Source organism: Cololabis saira, chromosome 9 (genome assembly GCF_033807715.1).
Source record: "Cololabis saira isolate AMF1-May2022 chromosome 9, fColSai1.1, whole genome shotgun sequence".
In the NCBI taxonomy this organism is placed as follows: domain Eukaryota; kingdom Metazoa; phylum Chordata; class Actinopteri; order Beloniformes; family Belonidae; genus Cololabis; species Cololabis saira.
The window spans coordinates 21,130,407-21,145,216 of NC_084595.1; the positions used below are offsets into that span (position 1 = coordinate 21,130,407).

General features: G+C 39.6%; 1 protein-coding gene across 1 annotated transcript in view; it reads left to right on the forward strand.

The window, feature by feature from the left end:
• Positions 1-14,810, forward strand: part of LOC133451577 (transmembrane protein 132D) — a 35,930-nt gene that overhangs the window by 11,343 nt on the left and 9,777 nt on the right. The window contains exons 3-5 of the mRNA XM_061730758.1: positions 5,999-6,136; positions 11,152-11,344; positions 13,113-13,256. Coding sequence (XP_061586742.1) covers positions 5,999-6,136; positions 11,152-11,344; positions 13,113-13,256 — 475 coding nt within the window. The remainder of the gene's footprint in view (positions 1-5,998; positions 6,137-11,151; positions 11,345-13,112; positions 13,257-14,810) is intronic.

Consider the following 14,810-nt stretch of genomic DNA (forward strand, 5'->3'; position numbering starts at 1 on the left):
AGGGCCCTTTCTGAGAAATGTGGTAGACTATTTGCTTGAGTGCAGCCTGATGACATTAAGGGCTGTTTTGAGAGCAGTTGTCATCGAGATTGACAAGGATCAAATCAAGTCACATGTGACTTATTACATGGTATGTACAGCATCTGTGCTCTATCAGCGCACTGCCGTTCAGTGTATGAAAATTGTAGAGATTAGTAGCACGGTTCAATACCATTTAAATTTCTGTTTCTACCCTGCAGGACGGAATGTTCCTATTTGACTGGAAATAGGAACATTTGTACATCTTCAAGATATAGTTATTCCTCTGGAGGTCTCGCTGACATCCTTTAATTTAAATGAAATTTTCATAATAGTATTTTTAAAGAAATTACAAATTGGTTTCTTTTTATGGCTTTTAATTGATTTGTGACTGCACTTTTGACAAGAAAATGATACAACATGGTACTTCAAAATGTTAGTAATTTCATAGTCCTCTTACCATTACACGGATGATTTCATGGTCATCTGCAGTTTCTTGTCATCATCATCCAGGCAGAGAGCAGATTTACACCAGAGATTTACACTAACTTGATCAAAGATTGATTTTTTTTCTTACCTTTTTTCTCTTTCCTTGTAATTATGAAAGACATCATCTGTTTTACCCCAATCACATGAAAAATGATCTGTCAGGAGGCATGACATGCTTTTTACCTAACAGGTATTGGTTAATAATTTGGTTTGTTTGTGAAAGTCATAAATCTGCTCTGAGTTTTTGAGTGATGTCCAGAAAATAGCCCAAAATGGCCAGAGAAGAGAGTCCAGAATGGATGCTGTGCAAAAAGTGAGATGGTTTCCTGGACAATAGTTACAGCTTGTCCTCTTAAATTGAAAAACACTGCAATTCACAATCAATACTTCCTAAAATAAAAAATCCTCTTTTGAGTTACTTCCACCTTGACTTGATCATACATGGTTCAGTGGAGGTCAGTGATCGAGGATGCAGTCATGGATTATTAATTCTCTTTTCCCAGTACCATTGTGAAAGCTGGAAAAGGAAAATATTGACTGAGTGGACAGCTATGTATAGTTAAATTAACTTTAACTTTTCAGCTTTAAACATGTTTCTAAAGTAGGCACAGAAACACGGACGCACACACATAAAAATGAAGGTTTTTTATCTGTTGACTTCCAGGGAGTATCGGGGGAATTTTTAGATTTGGATGTAGATCAGTAGCTGCACATGCATGTGGTTTAAAAGGTCAGGCCTTGTTTTTGTACTAATAATATGGTTTTCTGTTCTTGTTGTCATTTCAATTTAACTGAAGCAAGGAGGCAAAAAACTAAAATCTTGTTTCCCCTCTTCATCCTTTCACTTTTCATCATTGCTGCTTTAGCTTTAGCTGCTTTACTCGTCTTTAAAAAACATAAATTTAAAGCAAATAGCTGGGATGCCGCCTCAGTTCATCTCCTTTCTTCCACTTAAGCCCTAAATATACGCTCCCTTCCTTTTTTCCCATCTACCTCCTCTCTTCTCATCAAAGCCGCAACTATACTTGATTGGAAAATTGCAATTGTTGCAGTTATCTGACTTGTTACTTGTGTGCAGTAGATAATGGTGACTGAACTCTGAAATTTAATTTAGCATCCCAGGAGCGCTGTGCACTCCCTGCTCCATTCATTTAGAAAGTCAGTAACACATGACTCCCCTAACCCACCTTATCTACACATTACCAGGCGCCGTGCATCCAGACTTTAACAGCTGTTGTTGGGGTTTGTCACTGTCTGAATGTCCCATTAAGCTTTGTTTAATATTCTCCCATCAACATGATAAACCTGTTATTGATGACTACAGCCATGGTCAAAGAGATACACAAATATGAGGATGATTGAGAAACAGACAAGCAGCACTTGTCTGTTTATGCGAAATAACCCTGCCAGTCAAAATGAGGCTTCGATGAAGGTCATAGATAAAGTATTGAACTGCTGTCATCCCAGCTCACACAGGAATTGCAATTAGATTATTTCTTGACTTGGGAAGTTGAATGGCATGAAGTATGAGCCAAATTCCTTCTTTTTGCTTTATTCTCCGCAGCTAATAGAAATCAGTGAATGGGCATTGTGGCTTGTCTCGCTTTAAGAGTTTTAATTCAAGGTAGCAGTCTGACATTTAATTAACATTGAGCTTGTGCATCTATATGACACTGTTTCAGGAAGCTTTTCATCCAAGAAATCTAATCATTCATCTGTGTAACAAATAGGGCTTTTACATCCATTTTGAGTGCAGCAGTGCCTGCCATCTGGCAGCACTGTTGGCATGAAAGTCTCCCCAACTCCCTGAACTGCTCCATAAGTACGATAAGCACGTTGCTGATGGCTAGCCATCAGACTGGCTGAACGGTGGACATTTGCCTGCATAATTAATGAATGCATCTGCTTCCAGTTGCACTGGAGTTCACTGGCACTGCAGTGATGCGTTTACAAAGTTAAACATGGGAACACAAATTGTAACAGAGACGCAATTACAAACCTTATGTAATACCCTCATAGCAGGATTAGTCAGGGAATTCGTTTGGACTGGGGTGTCTTAGTCACATGCAGGGCACAGTCTAACTTTTAGGTCTTTGATCAAGCTTAGGATCTGGTGATCCATTTGTGATCATTCAGTATTGGTCTGAAAAACATGTTTCACAAATGAATCAGGTAAAAAACCTGGCTGATGAAGATCAAGGGTCATGAAGAGTCTTGAGTTGATAGTGATTAGTAACTGTAGGGAATTGGTGGTGAGTGTCAGTTCACAGCTCTCTGCAACAGTGCATTGCATTGTGTTAGCAATGTTACATGTGCACATCGTGAATAAAGATAATGTGAAAAGTAAAACAATTGTGCCAGTCATGCCTCGCCTGGTCAAAAGTGAGATGAATGGCAGGTGCAACACCCGAGAGCCGCTTTTCACATGCAATGTCAGCTTCAGTGTCCACAACCATCCATCTTCTCTGCCCCGGCGCGTTCCTCTGCCCGCTGCCTCCTCAGGGCCTGCTAACTAATGCCACGGAGACTGGTTTCCGCTCCCATCCACTAAGAAGAAAAATACTTCTTCCAGAAGCAGGGGATACTTCTTTCTTGTTATTACTTTTACATAAGAGAATCTGAAAGAGATTGAGGAAAAGGTACCTTAGACAAGTCTTCTTGTTACCGCCACTTTTTATGTAGTAAACTTTACTTTACACAGATCAGTACACAGAAGAGTTTTGTCATGGCAGAGGCCATAACTAGAACAACGGTGTTCTCATTAATACACTGAACATGCCATCCTTACATCGCTAAGCAGAGTGGATTCGTTACTATGGTCACTAGTATTGCATAAGCTAGATTTGATACTATGGTTGGTGTTTAATTCTCAGGATGCCTCTCAATTAAATACAATGTGCCCAAAAGAAGCTGATTATCTTAACCTGGCATAAAAATTAAAAACTGAGCCAGTGTAATTGCTGTTATTTTTCGCACAAGATAAAACTGTCAACCAATCACATTTGATTACAGTGCTGGTTATAATTGGAAATTGTGTCGGCATTTGGTTATCATGAAGTGTAGCTGCATTCCACCTTGTTATCCTATGAGCAGCCCTTTACGGACCTCATGTATTCCTCTTTGCTCATCTAAAATAGACTGTGTTTTCCTCCTCTGTTGTTTCATGTGCTGCCTCATGGGAAACCCAGCGACTGATAACAATTATACCCTTTCTGTTCTATTCTGTCAGTCACTCTAATTTGCAGAGAAGCTACTTTCAATTACTGAAATGAGAGAGACCGGGGAGCACCTTGGCTACAGCTATGCCTTCCTTCTTCTGCTTTATTTGTGTTACAGAGTTGAGGTTGATTTAATAAGTCAGAGGTTTCCATTTGTACGTTTAGAGTAGCAAGCTCAGTGGTTAAAAATGGTAAAGTGAGATGAGAGCAGAGTTTTCCATCAAACTGTCCCATGAGTGTTCAGTAAGTGTCTATTTACTCTAAATTGTGGTAGTGGGCCATGTGCAATTATCATGAAAACATTTTTATTTTTAATGATTTCCCCTCTTCACTGTGTGCTCCTCTAGTTAACTTGGAATAATCAAATTAATCAGGCTCTGCAGAGAGCAGGTGAAACATAAACAGGCAGTCTCCTGGACAACGAAGGCACAAGCTTAACTCTATACTCTATCCCTTTTCAGCTGTGACCTATAAGAATGCCTGAAAGCATGCATTCCATATATATATATATATATATATATATGTGTGTGTGTTTGTGTTTACACAGTGTGGAAAGTTTTTGACTGGGAGAATTCTTGTCTCGCTTTGATGTTTAAGTTGTTTTTTTTCCTGTTACTGAGCAGTGATTCACTGAATGAGTGAAATTTAAAACTGCACAGAGCTTCCTATCTTAGCAAAAATAACCAAACTTCATCACTGAGTTTGGGGTAATGGAATGAAAAGTTCTCATTCAGTGTGTGGTTCTGTTTTACATGGTAGTTTGACACCACAGAATAAGATCAGTTCAACGTCATCCAGTTTTTTTTACTTCCACCCAACTATATATATATTGGTGTATTCATAGTAACTGTGAAATGAGTAAAACAAGGCTGTTAAACCAATTTTAAAAGAGGCACACCCTGCAGAAGAGGAGGGGTGGAATTTAGATTCCTATACTTCTCTCAGCTGTTATGTACAGAGTGAAAAGACATGCTAGAAAAGGGTTTTCTGCTGTATTACTGTGATGTATGGACCGAAAAATGTCAAAGATGTGTTTTATTTCACTGTTCTGATCTGGGATCTATATCTTCTTATTGCTTGCTTAGTTTCAGAAGCTAAAACCAATGCCAAAAGCAGGAGAAATGCTCAGATTTCTGTTGTTATTATCATAGATTAGACTTCCTCTGAGAATCATAATGCGCTCAACACTTGTGTTTATCCAAAAGATTGGGAGATAAACTGGGCAGCTTTACATGCAGATGAAAAACCAAAGGATAACATGATTTTTTTTTCTTTTTTAGAACTGTTGGAGCCCACTTGTTTGTGTTGTGTCTCATAAGAGCTTTATGAAAATAAATTAAGAATTAATACATTAAAAGTCCCTTTTTTTGCAGCAATTGGGTGTTTTTTTTAACAATTCACTTTGCGTGTCCCTCGTTGCCCTAACTATTCTTACAGAAGAGTATCTCATTAACATTTGACCTACTGCAAGCTGCTTATGCTCTGGAAAGCCCACTGGGAAGGTCTGTTCAACTTGCTAAATGCCCACCATTTGCAAATTAGTGGCCAAGAAAACTAATAATCCATCAGTAAATTTTAAACCATGACAGCACATAAGGATGAAAGATTATGTTTTCTTTGTATGCGGTCAGAGGATGGTTAAGAGATGGATCAGGGTTTGACTGCATGTCAATTTTTTTGCTTCCAGTTTTACCCTCTTTTTGCTTTCATTTGCTCAGGGTTTTTCTTTTTATTCAAATATAATACATCTTGTTGTTTCACTTTTCTTCTTAATTTTACAAATGTATTCCCTGTTTACTCCCCCCCAAATTATTTTGATATGTATTAAAAAGAGGAGAACTCAGACTTCTCCTGTCTAACACCTACACTTAAGTCTTGAATCTTCTACCCAGACAACCATTCACAGAAACCAGATAAGCAACTGACAGTAAACAAAAGACTCCAGTGACAAACAGTAGAAGAGGGAGGATCAATGATTTACATATGATTTCTACAGTTTATAAGCTCAGTTAGACACCAGTCCATCTGACCTGATGAAATATTCGAGATAGATGGTGACATGTCTTCAAAAGCAAAACAAAAGGTCCAGTTGCATTGTTTCAAACTTTTGAGAGTTACAGTGATCTGGATGACTGAGAGTCTAACAGCATTTGTGAACAATAAACACTAGGACTAAGAACTATCAATGTAGAATTTATGCATGAAGCGGTATTTCAAATTTACTGTATTCTTTTCATCTTCTGTTTTTAATTACTCTCCTTTTTCCCCCACAGAGCATCAGTGAAGAGAGGAGTGACCTTTCGGACAGCGACACCCAGTAGCTCTTTACTGTGGGACATCACTCTGGATATGGGTGCAGATGGAGCCATTGCAGTTATTTGTCAAAGAAAAGGTCCAATAATGGGGAAAAGGCAAGTCCATTAACTCTTCAGGTTACTCTATATGCCAGTCTAGGTCATTTATGTATGTCTATTTATTTATTTAGTGACTGGGAACTGTAAGATCTTTTTGTTAATATTTGCCCTCAAGGGCTCCAAAGAAAATTTCACTGGTCATATATTGTCTACTAGTCTGCAGCTGTAGCTCCAAAAAAGGCCTTCTTCTTTATTGTGTAGTGCAAAGCTTATAGTTTCTTCCCTTGAGGACCAAAACCAGTCTGACTTCACCTTACTGTGCACTGCGCTGAGCCTGACTCCTGGAAGGGCATCTAACATTAACCCTAAGCACCATTTTCCTGCTGGTGCTCCTGTAAATCTCTCATAAATGGGTTTTTACCTTCCTCCCCTTCATTGCCCACGTCTCCCCTGCAGTATAATTATTTCTAAACATTTACCAGCTGTGCAAATGTAGCATGCAATAAAACACAGTTTAACCTGGGACTTAAAAATGGCATGAAAGCAGGACTATGGTGAGCTGTATTCAGATACAGCATTAAAGCTATTTACACGATTTCTGCAGGTCAGCGCTCTAAAACTCAACCCTTAGGGCTTCTTGAAACCATAAAAATATATAAAAGAGTTGAAAAAAGAGCCTACAACCTATCCCCAACATCTGATAAAGCAGCTTATTTTCAATGAAATTAGATTATCTGAGTTCAGTTAAGTTTAAAGTAAAAAGTAACGGTCATTATTGTTAAGTTTGAGTGACACTCTCCACATTCTCACTATGATACCGGTGTTTGTAGTTTAGATTTAATAAACCTCTATACAACTATTAATAATCCTTTTTTTTATCCATTCTGCAGTTTTGATAGAGGTCTGATAGGCTGTGTATCATTCAGTTATATCCAAGGGGGAAATGACAATAAACCCCAGCAGAAATAGAGCTACTAGGAGAAGCCTTGGGTTCATGCTTACTACTCCATGACTACATGTTGCTATATGTCACTTTGCTTATGAAGGCTACATTGTTGTATAATATACAATAGTTACATTCATTGTATCTTCTAGAGTCAATTACTGTAATGTATTATTAGCAGGATGTCCAAGTAATTTGCTGAATAGGCTCCAGCTGATCCAAAATGAGTGCTGCTGACAGGAATCAACAAGAGAGACCACATCTCACCTGTGTTAGCCTCACTCCATTGGCTACCCATAAAACTAAGAATCCAATACAAAATTTTATGACTTGCATATAAAACCCAAAACGGCCTAGCCCCGCAGCATTTGCAGGACCTAATAGTACCTTATGCTCCTAACTCGTAGTTCCTAGAATATCCAAATGTAGATCTGGAGGGTGGGCGTTCTGCTATCAGGCACCATTACTATGGAACCAACTTCCAATCTGGGTTAAGGAGGCTGACACCACCTCCACCTTTAAAACCAAACTTAAAAACGTCTCTGTTTAGTAAAGCCTATAGTTAGTGTAAAGGCCTACGCTGAAGGGGGACACCAACATCCACTGAGCGGTGCTCATCACCCCTCCCCCTCTCCCCCCCTTTCTCAGTTATTAATTATAAGTATCTCATGACCATCATTGCTCTCCATTGTTGTTGTAGTTTGTTGTGCTGGTCTGCCACCCCCCCCCCCTTTTCCCTTTTGTGCATGTTTGCAGGCCAGTGTTTACTTCCACCTGTCTGTATAGATGTCTGTTGGATACCTACTGACATCCTGAATTGCAGTCCCACCCCCTGCCCATCTCAGTGTCTAAATCTGTTTATATAGTTTTGGTGAGGACCCAGATGCAGGAGAGCGAGATGCAGGAGTTCAATAAAAAAGGGTTTATTCCACAAAAAAGCCAAGGACCAAAAACCAAAGCGCTGCTTAGCAGGATCAATAACACAGAAACAGGGATCAAAAAACTGGAGGAAAAACTTGGCAGGACACATGGAGGAAAGCACAGTGCGGAACCACAAGGAGCAAGGGAATGACAAGACCAGATATACACAGGGGATAACGAGACACATGTGCAGACAATCAGGGCAGATGGGAAACAGGCGGGGCAAAACAGAAACAAACTGGGGGAAATATCAACCGCTGACATAACCCCCCCCTTAAGGGACAGATCCCAGATGTCCCTCATGGACATATCACCCAGGGCGGGTGGAGGGGGCCTGGAGGAGGGCCCAGGCCCACAGACGCCCAAAGTTCCGGGGGTCGTCCTCGAGGCCGGGCAGACTGGCGAGACAGCTCGGAGGGTCGTCCACGAGGCCTAGGCTTGGGCCTTGGCGGGGGGCCTGGACGACTTGGCGGGGGGCCTGGACGACTTGGCGGCGTGGGGCTTGGAAGACTTGGTTCTTCAGGTTTCTTACCCCCTAAAGGGGAAGAAACTGTTTGGCTTAAAGTTTTCTCCCACTAGGGGAGTTTTTTTAAAGCCATTGTTTATGTAATGATTGCTTGGGGGTCATGTTCTGGGTTTCTGGAAAGGGCCTAGAGACAACTTCTGTTGTAATAAATGCTATTTAGATACCATTAAATAGAATTAAAGGTAATTAATTGTGTACTGTGTGTGTGTGTGTGTGTGTGTGTGTGTGTGTGTGTGTGTGTGTGTGTGTGTGTGTGTGTGTGTGTGTGTGTGTGTGTGTGTGTGTGTGTGTGTGTGTGTGTGTGTGTGTGTGTGTGTGTGTGTGTGTGTGTGTGTGTGTGTGTGTGTGCGCGAATTACAAATACAGCTGCCACTTCAGCACCACAGACAGTGGCATTGCTTTATCCATACAACTGTTTGGTCACACATAAAACCACAGCCAGGACTCTCATTTTCTAGCTCACACAAATCTCTGTCAGAGAACGGATCAATGAGTCAGGCAGATTATCGTGATATATTCATCTATTCAATTCATGGGCACCACCACTCTGCTGGATGGCAGGTTAATGCAGGGAAATGCATTCTGGTCATTTTACTAACTCCTAGTGTATCCCCTCAAAATGTGGATCATTGGGACAACATGGCAACATATATGTCTATCAAGATGATATTTTGGTGTGTGAACCTGCTAACATCAACATAATATCCCTAAACAGTAAAGGCTTTTTCTTGGAAACTATGACCTTTATTTGATGTAAGATATCAATCTATGAACAACCATGACAGCTCATGTTTAGTAGCATTTTCATTGTCTATTAGAGATAATGCTCCAGGTGACCATCCGCCTATTGTCTCAGGTTTCTTTTCTGTTAAGATTTGCTTAACATTATCCCTTGATGGCTTTAGTAGGCACAAGTAAGCACAAGCTGTACTAGGACACTAACATTTTTTCTTTTTTATGTCCTCTGTTGAAGCAGCTTGGCTCAGATCTTAATATACTCACAAACTGCAGGGAAGCCATAAACACATTGCTGATGATGTTGTTGATCATAACTCTGCAAGCTTCACAAGAATGACAGTGAGTTTAGCATGACAACAGCCCCTATCATATGGATATCTGTGTTAATACAGACTTAAGGGGATATACTGTGCATGCATTTGTGAGTCAAGCTATCTTCTTTTAATACTTGCCCAGAATTTGATTACTATCTTTTAATCTCAGGTCTCCAAGCAATATGCTACAATGAACAAATAACACTAAATCTCTTTCTTGTCCTTAATAAGAAAAAGCTTTTTGTATCCTTTGTTGTTGAGCTTGGAATTTAATAGAGGATTAATAAATACAATTTGCCATTCGGCATTAGTTTTGGATATTGTGCAGATAGGTGGATGGTATGCAGCCCTTGTTCATCCAGTTAAAAGGTCTTTCTGTGTGTCTGCACAACTCTGACACTGATTTATAACATGTACACTCTGCAGTGAGTCTTATAATGTCCAGGTCGTTATGTTCATGCTTATTGTGTTTTGGTCCCCCAATATATCTTCTCCGTGGAAGAAAATTGAATCTATAGCTATAGGACACTCTGTTCAAGCTGGCACCGCTGAGATACCATTAAAAGGTTTGACTTTTGTTATGTTTGCAGAATGCCTCTGTCCTCAGACCAACTTTTATTCTACTCACATTTCCAGACACTTGATGCAAAGAGAAATTTAAGAATGTTCTTTTTTCTTTTTTAGACCAGGTTGTGACAATACATTAAAATCCAAAACTGAAAAAGATGTGGATCCTATTCAGTAATGTATACACTAATGTATACAGTAATGTATACACTTTTCATGGTGCAAAATTCATAAAATGGTGCAAAATTCATAAAGTTCGGTTGGTTGACATCTATAAAAGTGTGGTCTCATTAAAGGCTCAACTTTTCTTCTTCTTTTAAAAAAAAAACCTCCAGTAAATGTTCTAACAACTGATTCTGAACCTATATATTGGTAAAATACAACAGTCAACAATAAAATTAAAAACGCTGGCAGGTGAAAGTATCTCTTAAATTTGCTTCATTAAATGAACATGAAAAAATGCATTTGTATTCACTTTGACATTTATGTCATGTTTGGGTTTCGTTATGAGAGAAAGAGAGAGAAAATAAACTTGAAAGCCACAGGAGCGCACGGGTTTCCACGTGAGCATTATATTGCATGGATTAAAAAGGCATTTTAAACATACATTTATGGGAAAAAAAAGAAAGCCGTGTCAAAATGTCAAAAATCACATGACTTGATCTAGATGTTTTTCTTTCCACAGAGGGTTGAAATACAGTTAGTCCTCATCGCTCACATAATAGCAAGAAAGCTAAGGAAGAGAACTCCATGAGACACCATGGTGGAATGATCATATTTAAGCATTTTTGGGTCGGATGGAATGATTTAACTCAGCTACAGTTTGAAATAAGACTGAAATGGTCCTTCCTAAGCAGTCAAAAGACAAAGCTTTGAGGTACTGCTTGTATCTGACATTGGGAAGTTGCAGTAGCATTGCTTTTTGAATCAGTTACATCTCACCATTTTGCTGTGTTTCTCTCATTTTACACACATGAATTGATGACACCTGAATAGTAGGCAGATGTTTGTACAATAACACAATGTATCTGTATAATTACCCAACTATTTGCTTCCTATTCAGGCTTGAAAGCAGTCTGCTGGAAGTACTTCAGATGGACTTTGAAGTTGAGGAACTGAGCAGTCCTCTTGACAGCCAGGTGATCATATGGAAGCTTGAGCTACCATCGGCATCCATGAGCATGGCCAAAACTGAAGGAGCCATGAGAATCTATACAACTCAGAGAGACTTTGTTGGCCTGGCTCCTCTCATAATGGTGAGTTACATGACAGCTCTCATGTCACACCTAATCTTTATGAAAACCTGCATTGATGTTACTGACAGCAGGATTTCCAATAACTGCCAACACTTGTACTCCATCCTTTGAGCATTGGTGCATGAAAATATCATGAAATGCACTTTGCTTTGATCCATTCCTGTCTGGTTTGCATACACAGAAGGCTGGATACGCTTTGGATAGTTTAGTAAATGGGTTCTATTTTGAGCAGAGTGTGACCTTGTGTTGCTGTCTGTCAACAAGCTGATGCATCTCCTCTGTGTTGTTCTGCTCTGTTCTGGCGTGTAATATGTGGTCATCCTGTGCTCCTAACAGCTGCTTCATGTGCTGCTATTTTGGTGCCTCAGGCCTCGTTATCATGCTACAATAACTCTATAATTAATCCATGATACAATCCCCTCCGCTAAACATTGAACATTACAGCTCTCTGAATAACCATATTTAATGTGTGTTATTTTCCAACTGGACTGCTGACCTTTAAAAAAAAAAAAAAAAAATCTTTGGAAGGAATAAAATAAGTCATTTTTTAGCCACAAGAAAATATCTAACATAGCATATGTAAGTAATATTTTCTTATGAGACTGGATGAAAACATTCCTCAGACTTTTTTGCCACATTTTAAGCATGATTACACGGTGTTGCTTGAATTCATGATATGGTATCCTGATTTCCAAATTTGACATGGTTCATCTCGCTTGCTGAGTGGAAGCTGACCTCAGGCTTAAGGCCAAATATGAGGAGATTTTATGGTTGGCTCAAAGACAGATCAGGGACAGCTCTAGTATTCTACAACTATGGTAAAATCTTACTGATATCATCTTATACAGTATATACAAAGAAAATATCAATTTGCTTATTTCAGCAATTATTTAAGTCTATTTTGTAGTTGAGAGACACAAGTCCATGTTCCTTATTCTTACAATCGAAGACGCCAAGTGTCTCTTTAAATTTGAATCGATGACTCAAAGAACTTGGCCTACAGTATGTGCACTAAACTGCTCTCATACCAATTCATACATATGATATTCTATCATTTACATTTCATTGAAAGCTTAGTTTCTTTTTATCCAGGACAATGTATATTTATATGATTCCCTCTTCATTATACACGCATGTCTGTAAATGCTTTTCTGCACAAACAAACACAATAAGAGGTACAGAGATACTTATTGGTAAATAAAACCTATCCAGTGGGTGGTTTTCTCTTTAAAAGGACGTGGATCCGATGGAGGCATTCCCCCAGCTCCCACCTCAACAACTTTCCCAAGGCAAGCATATTGGCTGCTTTACTGATGTAATGGGGTGGCATCCTCCCTCAAATCTCCTACTGACTGAAGTCATATAAGGTCAAATTGACAAAACAATTTTCATACAAGGGTAAATTGCCTGCATTTATGTGGAAAAGAAAAAAACAGAAAAGAAAAAAACAGGCTATAGTTAAAGTATATAGAGTTTATGTCCCTTGGCCACATTGGAATTGATACTGCATCACTTGCAGGGATATGACTGTGTGGAGAAACCCAAGATTAGATTTCGCCTCTGTGTGTTGACCTGACCTGCTGGGTTAACAATTCATGTTCATCAAATTTGTCGCTTACCCTTCTTCTTCACTTGTCTCCAGTTCCACTTAGTGCAAAACTGATTAACTGCTGCTGAGTACCCGAATCTTACACATTATAAAATTAAACTGTACTGGATAAAAAAACTATATTTTTATGTCATGATCTTTACATATTTTTGTCTGCAGGACACAGAGATCTTGAACACAGCTGTGCTGACTGGAAAGAAGGTGGTGATGCCTGTTAGAACGGTGGCTGTGGAGGAAGATGGAGTAGTCACGGATGTATCTGACTACGCAGATTGTAGCTCCACTGATGAAGATGTTCTCAAGGTAGACCTTACTCTTACTCCTTCTTATACCCTCTTTCAATACTATATTTTACATTTTAGAACATAAAAATCATCAAGTCTTTACAGGTTTAAAGTTGGGTGAATACAATGCCACATGAACAACAAAATAAAACACATTACACTGTCTTTATGTATTAAAGGCAGCGGTACTCTTAATGGTTAGTACCGCTGCCTCATAGTAAGAAGGTTTCTGGTTCGACTCCTAGGCGTAGCGGGAGTCTTTCTGTGTGGAGTTTTCACGTTCTACCCATGTTTGAGTAGGTTGTCTCCGGGTACTCCGGCTTCCTCCCACAGTCCCAAAACATGTACAGTATGTCTAGGTTCATTGACAATCCTAAATGGCCTGTAGGGGTGTGTGTGTGTGTGTGTGTGTGTGTGTGTGAATGGTTGTTTGTCTCTCCCTGTGCATGCGGGGTTGCATTAGGAAGGCCATCTGGCATAAAACAGGGCCAAATCAATGTGTGGACTAGGATCCGCTGTGGTGACCCCTTTGCTCTGAGGGAATAAGCCGAAATGGTTTATGATCCATTTTTAAAAAGAAAAAAAAGTGAGCCAAAATACAGTACATAAGCAGTGTGAGCGCACACGTTACTGATGCCACAGGAATTAAGAGGATAAGTAGCAGATACGTGATACTAATCTAATGCATTTGACTAATTAATCATCAGCATGTGGACATTTGTATTAAAACAGATGTTTTGGGTCTGATCTAGAGCAATCAGGTTTATGATAACACAATGCTAATGAGGAAAGACATCAGCTGTGATTTCAGAGAAGCAGTTTTTTCTGGAAAGAGTAGGCCAATTGCGAAACAATTTGAAGCCCCTTCCTTGACAGTGAGAAAGATTATTTACAAAAAAATAAGACAGTTGCCAGTCGTCTCATGAAGGGATGTCCAAACACATTCATCCCAAGGTCAGACCATGCAATCCTTTGGGAAAGTGGAAAGACCTCAATAGTTGAATCTCAGACTCTACAGGTCACAGTTAACGTCTTGTGTTCAAGTTAATGGGAGTATAACGAGAAAACAACTGCATAAGTATGTTTTCTTTGAAAGAGTTCCAGGAGAGACCCTCTTAATGCTAAAAAGAACACAACAGCATGACTCAACTTTGCAAAGATGAATCTGATCAAATAAAAAAATGTCTGGAACATTGGTCTTTGGTAGAGATATTTGTCCATAATGCATAGCATCATCTCATGTCAAAACCAAACACAAAATATTAGCCCAAAACACCTCAAACCAAGGACAGTGGGAGTGGTTTGATGGCTGACTGAACCTGAGGATCCCCAAAAAACAAAACAGAAAGGCACAAGGGGGGCACAGCTGGTAGTGCAGCCTCAGTCTGTTTGTATATTTTCCCTGTGTTCCCTAATGTGAACTCACAAAAACAAGCAATCCTGGGCTGTACACTGCCTCCATTGGCCAGTCGGGCCCTCTACGTCTACGTAGGGGGCAATGCTAATGAGGAAACGTCCGGCTAGGGAAGCCGAAAAGAAGGGCCTGCTCACTCCTCAAGCAAGAAGGAGGCTT